The sequence below is a fragment of the Etheostoma spectabile genome, chromosome 13 (assembly GCF_008692095.1).
Source record: "Etheostoma spectabile isolate EspeVRDwgs_2016 chromosome 13, UIUC_Espe_1.0, whole genome shotgun sequence".
Classification (NCBI taxonomy): domain Eukaryota; kingdom Metazoa; phylum Chordata; class Actinopteri; order Perciformes; family Percidae; genus Etheostoma; species Etheostoma spectabile.
The window spans coordinates 23,345,448-23,355,890 of NC_045745.1; the positions used below are offsets into that span (position 1 = coordinate 23,345,448).

Below are 10,443 nucleotides of genomic sequence, written 5' to 3' on the forward strand. Positions count from 1 at the left end.
TTTTCAAACTCATCCTAGGCCATGTGTACGATCTGCACAAAACTTGGCCTATAGCATCTTTAGTAGTCTTCTTTATTAGTTTTAAAAATATTTTTCTCCATTAAAAAATCAAAATATTATGCACTAACAAATTTGTGTAGCTAGCTACGAAAAGAAATTTGCATAACTCGGCCAAATTAAATGATATAAACACTAAACTTAAGATTCACTAAACTTAAGATTCTTTGCCATGACACTCTGAGGCTCTGGACCAAATTTGGCGAACCACTTAGGGGTGATACAGTTACAAAAAGTTTATTTAGTATGAAGGGCTCATGCGATTTTAAGGAAATTTGGAGGCTACGATGTAGGGAAACCCTTGAGGAAACGCAAGCAATGGTGTATTTATTGGCCAAAATAGGCATGGCCTATTACACCCAAACATGTATTGGTGCCTTTACAACAGGTGTATAAAATAAATGTAAATGGAAAGTACTACAGACCTTGCAGCTTACGCATTGGGATATTTGCTGACGTTTGCCGCGTGGCTGTCGCACTTTGGGTTCGACAACTCGTGCCAAGAAGGCTTGGACCCTGTCATAACTGTTCTAGTTGAGTTTGTCTCTAAATTTAATGTTTGTGTGTGTGTGTGTGTGTCAATCTGGTTGACCTCACACAGCCAGAGCTGTCTGTTGCCTGGTCATCACCCTTTGAGGCTGACACTGGGCTGCTCTAATCTGCCCCTGCTGCTGTGCTTGAGGGCATCCGCTGCAGCTATTCGCCCAGCAGTGTGGAGTTAAACAAGTGAATGGCGCTGGCCTCAATGTGTCACCACCGGCACTGACGGTATCGATGACATATGAATCCACTGGTTCAGAGAGAGTTCGACTGAACTGTTGCCACCAGTTACCCACTTTAAGGATGAATGGGATTATACTGCCACCTCTACTTGCTCTGACTGCAGCTGTGCACAAAGTGTATTACAGTCCACACTTGAATGATTGGTACCCTGGTGAATGCAATCACACTGCTAAATGATTTTGGTTCAATCAATAGCGTGTTGTGTTTGCGATTGAAAGACATAATACAGCCCCAGCTGTTTTAATATCTGTCATCTTGTGTTTTTGATTGAAAATGGTAATGCATTAGCCCACGTTTTAATAAATCGAATAAATCAGAAAATGTACTCATATCATGTAACTTTAGATTAAGTTTAAAAAAGGCAGTTTTGTTGTTATGCGCAATATACTTTCAAAAGTCTCGCGCTCATTTGTGACAAACGCTCCACAGAAGTCACAGTGTGCTGATCGGATTTCCCGTGCAGACCCACCACTGTGTGTGCATTTAGAGCAACTCCGAGCATTGTGATGAGAATTCAATGACGGATTCTGGGAAGTCACGCTGGGAATATGCAGTAGAAAATGAGGGGAATGTTTGTCTTCACGCACACCTCGGCATGGTAATAGATGGGGCGAGAAATTCAAAAGGGGAGAAAAGGGAGATCCACATGTAAAGCGTAGTCTGGGTTTTTGTGAAGCCTGTCTCTCTCCGTCCTGACTCTGTGGATTTCTCAACATCCTGCTGTGCGCCTGACTGAGGGTTCAGGGATATTTACCTCAGCCTCTGCAACAGCGCGGGTTGCGTCGTAGTTCAGCGCATGGCAAGGGCATCACAAATGGTTAGGGAAGACAGTGTTCCTCCGTTTGTTCGGAGAATAGCAAATTAAATCAGAAGGACTCCCGAGGCGGTACAATGGTTTCACATTTTACCAAGAAATAGCCTTCCTTTTTGCAACGTGGGCGCATGGGAGACAGATATGCCAAGCAGAAAGCCAGGGACACTTCATGAGGATGAAGACTTGAAATATGAGTGGAATGGACCTTCTTTTATGAAAATCATCTAAACGACAAATAATTTACATTTTCTCACGAGGGAAGAGGTGTGGCACTGCCGCGTGTCCGATCAGCTTTTGGTGGCACATGGATTGATGACTTTTGTGCGAAGATAAACAAAGCGTAGAGTCTATGTAACTTTATATAGGTCACACGCTATCACAACATAACATCTAGTAACTCAAATCATAAGTAGCTGACTCGACGGAGGCACTCGGGAAGGCATCCAGGTGCGCTCCATGTTTGGTTTAGGACACACCGGTACCTGCGGGACGTAAGGCACAGTTAGAAATTGAAAGCAGCGTTGGTCTGTGGGCCAGTGATGCCGGACACATTCATACACATAAAGAACCGGACAGAGTCACGGGGGCAGCTAGAGCGAACACTGGCCACGGAGGGGAGCGTCCGCCCCGCCTGGGTCATAGCAATCCTGGCCAGCGTTTTGATCTTCACAACGGTGGTGGACGTGCTGGGGAATCTGCTGGTGATCATCTCGGTGTTCAGAAACCGCAAACTGAGGAACTCAGGTAAGATCTCCCTTCCCTTGAAATGATCGTACATAATTCCAAAGGCGATTAGTGGTCCAACAACAACAACTAGCCTGATATTGAGGGAACAGTCGTTGTGCACAGGCCTGTTGGACTTCCATTACTGTGGCTGTATACATTTCCATAATGATATAGGCTGTGTATGCCTGGGTGTAAAATGATGTAGGGAATTCTGTTTAAAATAAATGTAGTTTGTTTTACCCTGACCTTCTTTAGCTCCTTTTGACCTACAGACCTATAGCACTGTCATCAGTGAACCCAGCGACACAAACTATTCCAAAGTAATTGGGTGTATTTTACAGCTTTAACATAAAAAGCCCACATTTAACTGAACAGGTTAAATTATGTGATTTAATGAGTTCAGTTAAATCACCTCATCTGCAGTTTCAAGCAAATGCCTCTTTTTGGATTAGGGTGTCAACCTACTTATTGTAACCTAAATGCAAAGGTTTATCTTCCATCATTATGCGGGGCACTATTGCTATCATGCTAAGGGACATCTGTTCAGGACACATGGCTGCTGATAGACAGCGATAACTGGTAGGGATTTAGATTGTACAGTTTCAGTTCTTATATAGTGCATTGATGACTCGCTGATGGCCACATATTTTCTCACAAATTTAACTAATGCTGTAGTGACTTGATTGATACTTTGAACTATTTGAAATAACAGCCTGTGTATCTGTCTTGCCTCACTCTTCTGCTCTTTACATGTAAAGTTCAAAGGTCATTTGACTCACACTTGCTGTGAAAGAGTAGGTTAATAAGCCCAGGTGAGTCCTTTTGAAAAGCTGACTAGTGTTGAGAACCTATTGATGTGAATCTGTGAAATTACCCAGGAGGCCTCATGCAGCTACAGTGAAGCAAAATGCCAAATCATAAAGCATGAAAGTACTCTTTCCCTGAACCCTTGCTCCAGCACCTTTTGAGGTTGTGATTCAACTCTTTTTTGATGATAATGAACTCCTTTCAAGTATGTTTCTGAATCAGGCAGTTTTTTTTTTTTTTACCCCTCTTCAATGTACTGACAGTTTGTCTTTACTAAAAAAATAATTCAATAAATTATTATTGAAAAAAGTATTTCACCATGTCAGATTCAAAAAAATTGAAAATTAAAAAAAAGATAGATATCTTATGCAGTAAAGTCTGCCACACTGTGCTGACCGTCTATTTTGTGCTTTATGGACAATTAGTGCAGGCATTTATTTGCACAGCCAGTGGGATGCAACCAGGAGACTTTCTTCTTTAATAGTCAATGGGCAAAATACTCTAAGGACTAACCAAAACAACTACTTTCCTGTCATTTAAAAACATTTTGAACCTCTTCTCATATTTGTTCACATGGGAAAATATATTTTTCTTTTATTTGAGCATATTTTTTTTAGTCAGATGGACGAAGTCTTGAGAGAAAGACTCCCACTTTCTGCACTCTAGCATGAATTATTTTTAAGGCTTAGATAAGGTTCAGCTTATTCATAGCTCTGAATCACCTTGATTCATTTATTTATTGAAGCTCTTTAGAAGTGGAACTCAAAAATATCTCAAGAAACACATTTGTAAATCAAGATCAATAGGTCAAATGTGATTTATTTGTAATATACAAAATCATTTTAATAAACGTCATGCACAGTGACAGACATCAGAAAAATGAATGTCATGCATTTGTAAATTTTCTTCACCACCATAATCAAATAATATTGAGTTCAACGTGTAAATTGTAGCACATTGCCCTTCACCCCAAGATATTAAATTCACTGTCATTCAACATCCTATAGCAATGAGTTCAGTCTTGTAAGTGGTTGTTAAAACTCACTATCATATGAAGTTTAATACTTAAGACTTTAATTATCTTTTTTTATTTCAACCTTGATTTAAAAGATAAAAAATAAAATTCAAACCTGAACTTGCTATCTAGCTGTGACTGGCAATAGTTAAACAATGTCAGCTACCACTAGCGTGCATTAAGTTTGCTGGCCTGCATTCGGGATGGTTGAGCTGGCTAGGTAGCTAGCTACAGGATAGCCTATTTCATTTTATGTTCAATGACTAATGTTAGCTGACACATCACATAACAAAAAAATGCAACATTACTAACTCTGATTTAACACACCCGTAACACCTGTGGGTGTTATGGGCCAGATTTTAAACAAAAGTCTTGAATGAGACAGATATTATATATTTTTAAAAAGAGAATTAGTTATTGTAAGAATGGGTGTTTGTTTTTACATCTTTAAGCCTAAAAACCTAAAGCCATTGACGGGCTGCTATACGGACTTGAAACATACAGTCTATGGCTAGTAAACTAGCTGATGCGCTCCGTAGCCTACTGTTTAAATCACAGACTCCAATAGTCATTGTTGCGTTTTGATGGACATTTATTGATCACAATGTTCTTCAAATGAATGTGCAAGAATCCATGTGTCATCAACAAACATTTACACATCCACATGAGTGCTGCGGTGTGTAGGGATTTTATGCGGTCAAAAACGTTGTGCTCATCCAATTAACAGCACCCCCTGTTACCTGTTAAAAGGTTCCTACCTAAATAGACAATTCTCAAAAGCACACGATTGTCAGCAGTGGACAATTTGTGTCTTACACCCCAAAAAAAATAAATGAAAATGGCTCTTACAATATTTGTCTAATATATTTTTTTTCATTTTACTCCTGATAACCTTAAATAGTGGGAGTTAGGCCTACACATACTATGGTGAGTGCATACGGCAACATGGCCCCGGTCAGATTTAAACAACTGTGGGAGTGTTTGTCCTACTTAAATCTAACATAGCACATGCAATGGTATTCTATATAAATCATATTATATAAGATCATGTTCTGCACTGCGATCACTCTAAGCCTTTGGCAAAACATGCTTATTTGTCCACAGAGCCTGAATCAAGTGGCACTTGTGCGTTTACTGTGAGAGGAAGCACTTGTGGTTTGGATGTTGAAGGGTGATCATGTTCATTCTTTTCTCAAACGGACGATGAGACCACCAAAGGACAGATCAGTATATTTTGCATTAGGACCCATACATCAGTCAATCTCATCCACAATTGCCTGCACAGGGACACCTGACATATCTTCAGGTTCAAGCTTAAATAAAATTACCTGTTTCTATTCAAGATTTACTTGGATGTTGTGGGTTATCCTTTCTTTATCTATTTCTAGGTTTCCAAAAGCATTTCTGCCTTAAAGCTGATCTCTCTCAACTCAAACAGCCCACTCAGCAGTTGAGAAACCACACTGAACCCACAGTCGTGAACTCGAAGGACGACTACTGTAGATTGAAACAACCCACTCAACGGTTTAGATTGGAAAACACCTGACTTAACAAAAGTACATAAACAGTCACAGCAGAAGCAGAGCGTAGGATAATTACCCACTACAGTTGCCGTGGCCTGCTGTGAACAAGAGTGAACAAAGTAAACTGACCGCTAAGTGTTGGACCACAATATTTTGTCAGATGCTAAGTTGGTGAGTGATGACTAACTCTGAGTCACTCACCTACCCTCATTTACAAAACATTCATACTGTAGTAAATATTATAGTATTCTTTTTTATTTTATTTCTTCTGACACTGAATTGGCATTAAAAAATATATATATATATACATATACTGTATATATATCACACTAATCAAAACTCTGATGCATGTGCTATGTAACCAAGCTCCATTAGAATTGCACAATACCTTTCTGCCCTTTTTTTCCTCTTTTGTATTTTTAAAGACTGTAATGTTTAATTTAAAGGGCTTTCTCTCTCATCATGTGCCATTGTATATCAGCAACCTTGTGCCACAGACACACAGTCACACACACACATGCATCAGCCATTAGAGCCGTTTGTTTCCTAAAAATGGTCTTTTAAAATGTTTTTTTAATCATAGAGATATGTGCCTGCATGCGAAAACACACAAAGCGTGTTCAGGAAAATGCACTACAGTAAGTCTATGCATCATATTGAGATTGTCTTGTATGAATGTGCATATGATTATGTGAAAGGTGTCTTGTACAGTTCTGTAGGGCAGAGGTTTTGTCCCCAGAGATTTGTCTTTTAAGGGCGTAGGTGTTGCAAACCTTCAAAGAGATTTAGACGGGGTCACACATTACAGAGACTCTCTTCACAGAGACTTCATTTACATCATATCTCTCCACCTCCCTCTCGAGTTTCTTTTCTCTAAAGTGCTCTGCCTCTACAAAAATAATGTTCCTTAGTTAAAACTGAGGTTTGAGGAAAAAAACACTCTTTACAGTGCAGCGTTTCACATCCAGTCGCTTTCAGTCTGCCTCTATCCATGGTGCTGAAATACTCAAAGTTAAGGTCTCTTAAAATCTTAAAGAGGCCTTAACAGGAGTGTTTGTTGGGGATTTGAGTCAGATGCGACGGACCGCTCATTTTGGAATCTAGCAGGCCAGCTCCCAAGGTCGACAACCAGCTAAAGACCATGGTCATCCAAGGTGAGAACAGTCTTATCTCGAGAAGCCATTTAGTAATTTACCGGTTGGGTTCCTCTAAAGTGTCTCTGTAGCATTTTTGAAAGCATGATATAATTCCTTTTGGAAGATAAACTTTGTTGAAGCCAAATTAGTTTGTCTTGGACAGTAATGTACAACAGACACTGTACTTTAGTTCATTATCATATATTTAAATGAGAAAGAACACAGCACGTGTGGTAGATATACATTACAGTTAATATAACTGTTTGCTGTATCTCACAATCCAACCTCAATCCATTTAAAAGCTCCCCAAAAACTTTTTTTTTTTTTTTTTTTTAGATTTCCCCAAAAGGCCTGTTAGCGAAGCTTTGACTGGAGGTATTTTGTCATAGTTGCACAGTTATGTTGAAGTGTAGCCTAATCACTAGAGCTGGAATGGCAGCAAGAACACTCCAGCTCCGACTGCATATTTGGCGTAATGCTGCCTCCCGTTCTGGAGAGGTTGGACTCCCAAGTTGAACTTGGCAAGTTTGAACTCCCAAGGACACAGCTAAAAACTTGGTGTACTCTGTATGGAAAAAGGCTTCCAGTCTCTCTGTCACGTCCGTGGTTCTGAAACATTTAAACTCAGTCTCTCCCCTGACTTTTCTGTTTCTCCCAATGGTCCTCTGTGACATCGACTAATACTGCCGCTGCCCTGTTTTAGCTGTAGTTTAGTTAGTTTTCACATGACAAAAACATGAAAAGCGACTAAGATATTAATGCAGGAGAGGGAGAGAGAGAGAGAGAGAGAGAGAGAGAGAGAGAGAGAGAGAGAGAGAGAACATTGACATGAGTATATCTGATATGACCATACTTGTGAAGAGTAGCTCTTGATTACGCTATTCGGATGATAATTTGGTTTGGGACCACTGGTCCTGACAGCTGCTTTTTTCTTAGTTAAAATGAGGGACCAAAGGGATTACAAATGGGTTGAGAGTTAGTGTAGGTGTGTAGCTATGTTTGATGTACTGTAAGGACACAGAAAGAGACTTGAGTGTTGAGTTATTTCACATCTTTAGACATTCCGCTGACATATTAATCCAGAGTTTCTCCCAATGAATAATATGCATAATTTATGTGTCTTGCTAAGAGACATGTTGGCAGAACATATGGCTGTTTCTAGAGTATTTCAAGGGGTCTCTCTAAACACTACACCATTCCGCTGCCCTGTCTGTATTATAAAGAGTGTGACATTAACTGTCAATTTAAGCAACGGGCTTTAAAGAGAAGACAAAAAAAGAGACAGACAGCTCGGCCCTTTGAAAGAAAGAAAAAGTATTTCTGTTACACATTCAAAAATGACATGTGTGATAAACGGCAGAACTAAGCCTAGCTGAGATAGACTCTTTGTATCATTGTCCCTATAAATCAGGTGCTAAACTTTTTACCAATCACTGAACATATTTCTTCCAATTCACTTTTAATTACAGTCGTCTTGAAACTGTTTAATCTTGCTATGCCTAACGGTGCAGAAAAACATTGAAAATCTATTTCAAGGTGACATATTGGTTAAAGGAGAGACTTTTTCACTAATTTGTAATTGCATCCTTGTAGTTTGACGACTACATGGTGCCATTTAATGAGATAAATTGAGAAACACATTAGCAAGAGTTGAGCACACATAAATAGGAATCATAAGCTATCTTACTGTTGTTAAAAGTGACTTCGTTTCCAGTTCATTGTTTATTTTCTCTCTCTTTTTTTCTTAAGCAATAATTAAATTGCCGTTTTGTGAGTCGTAGACTGCTACTTACAAGAATGATACAAGAAGCTAGCCAGAAAACCATTGAAACCACATCAAATATGCTGGAGAACAAAATCACAACAAGAAATACAAGATGTGACACAGAGGGTGTATAAAGTATGTAGTAGGAAGTTCATCTTGTGTATCTTTTTGATTGGTTTCAATATTTCAAAAGGTGCTGATTTACTTACTTGCTACACTAGCATCTTGTTATTCCTGCAAGATTTCTAGGTGAAAAACATCTTAGGTCTAGAATAGATTTTAATATTCCGCTCATCACTTTTAAAAGATAGTTATGCTCTTCATTTTCACTAGGACCCAGTAGGAACCCTGATTTTAATTCATTAAATTCATTAACATCAAAACAGGTGATCAGACAGCTGAACAGGTTGTCAGTTTGATCAGATTTTCTTTAATTCTGAGAAGCTTTCTCAGCTTTCTGTTGCACAGTTAAAAAAAAAAAAGCAGACAGCTGAAGGCAGACTCATACCATACACTCCAGCAATCCTCTTGGAACCTTTTTACGTGCATATCGGAGGAGATGGAGAAAAGAAGGAAAAAAGACGAATAGATCACAGAACAGGTGAAATGCAAATAGAGTGTTAAGCTGTAGCTCAAAAAGAAAAGGGGACGATATTAGACACATAGGGGCTCGGTTGCTGGTTTGATTTGAATTAATCAATTGACTTGATGTTGAATTATTTTGAAACACTCATGAAGATTGCATGTGACATCCCATTATACATCCCGTTGTGACAAATATTACCCCCGCTGTTTAGTGTCATCATGTAGTTTCATGTAGAATCCATAGGGGAGCTGAATTGCCACAGATCTATAATGCATGGGAAGAGAGAGAGGATTTGGAGGATTCTCTGTATGTGTTGAGGCTGAATTCTTCATCATCTGGTCTTACTGTTTTTTTGTCTTCCTCAGTGAGTATTTAGGCAGAAGTGAAGGTTGGACATGACTGCAGTGATGTTTTCAGCAGCTTTAGGTGCTCTGGAAGTCTACTTCTGCTTGAGTTGTGCCCAGATACTGTTCTGTCTTTTGGGTGAGGCATGACTTCTGTAATTCCCTTGAACACAGACAGCAGGATAAAGGAAGCAGGAAGACAGAGAGGAGCAAGGCTTGAGAGAGAGAGAGAGAGAGAGAGAGAGAGAGAGAGAGAGAGAGAGAGACGTAAAAGAAAGGTTTGGAACAGCTCAAAAACAGAAAAATGACAAGGACACAGGATATAAAATAGAGAAAGACAAACATTTAGATGAGAGGAAATCTCCCTCGCTATAATAAGTATGAGAGTATTGCTGTGTTTCTAAAGGCAAGAGGCACAGCTGAAACAATGTAAGAACTACTGTCATGTGTCATCACAATCATCCAGTTGCTATCAGTGCTTCAGTGCTGAGATTGGGGGATGACTCAGTAGCACAAGTTTGCACATGTGCACACACATACTCAGGAACTGACAGGACAATTTTCTTTAATCTTAATAACCATGAACACGATAGATTGACCCATTTAATCTGCAAAGAAACTGATCCATAATTCCATTCCTTTATTCTTTATCAAATCCCTTAACGCCTGCTGTAGTATCTCCCCATATCCATAATACATGTGTTTTACATACATTTGAAGTGCATTATGTAACATTTTTTCAAAACCCGCAGGCAGTAGTGGGTGAAGAGGTGGAAGAAGCAAAAGAAGGAGGAGAAAAAGTATGAAAGGAGGAGGAAGGTGAAATAGAGAAGACGTGAGAAATTAAGGGCAATCTTGGATGAGAAGTTGAGAAAAGGATATGGGGG

General features: G+C 39.3%; 1 protein-coding gene across 1 annotated transcript in view; it reads left to right on the forward strand.

Annotated features, from left to right (window-relative positions):
- Window positions 1-1,332: 1,332 nt before the first annotated feature.
- The window catches only part of mtnr1bb (melatonin receptor 1Bb), a 38,909-nt gene continuing 29,798 nt past the window's right edge, over window positions 1,333-10,443 (forward strand). Inside the window, exon 1 of the mRNA XM_032534544.1 lies at window positions 1,333-2,398. Coding sequence (XP_032390435.1) covers window positions 2,194-2,398 — 205 coding nt within the window. The 5' untranslated portion in view covers window positions 1,333-2,193. The remainder of the gene's footprint in view (window positions 2,399-10,443) is intronic.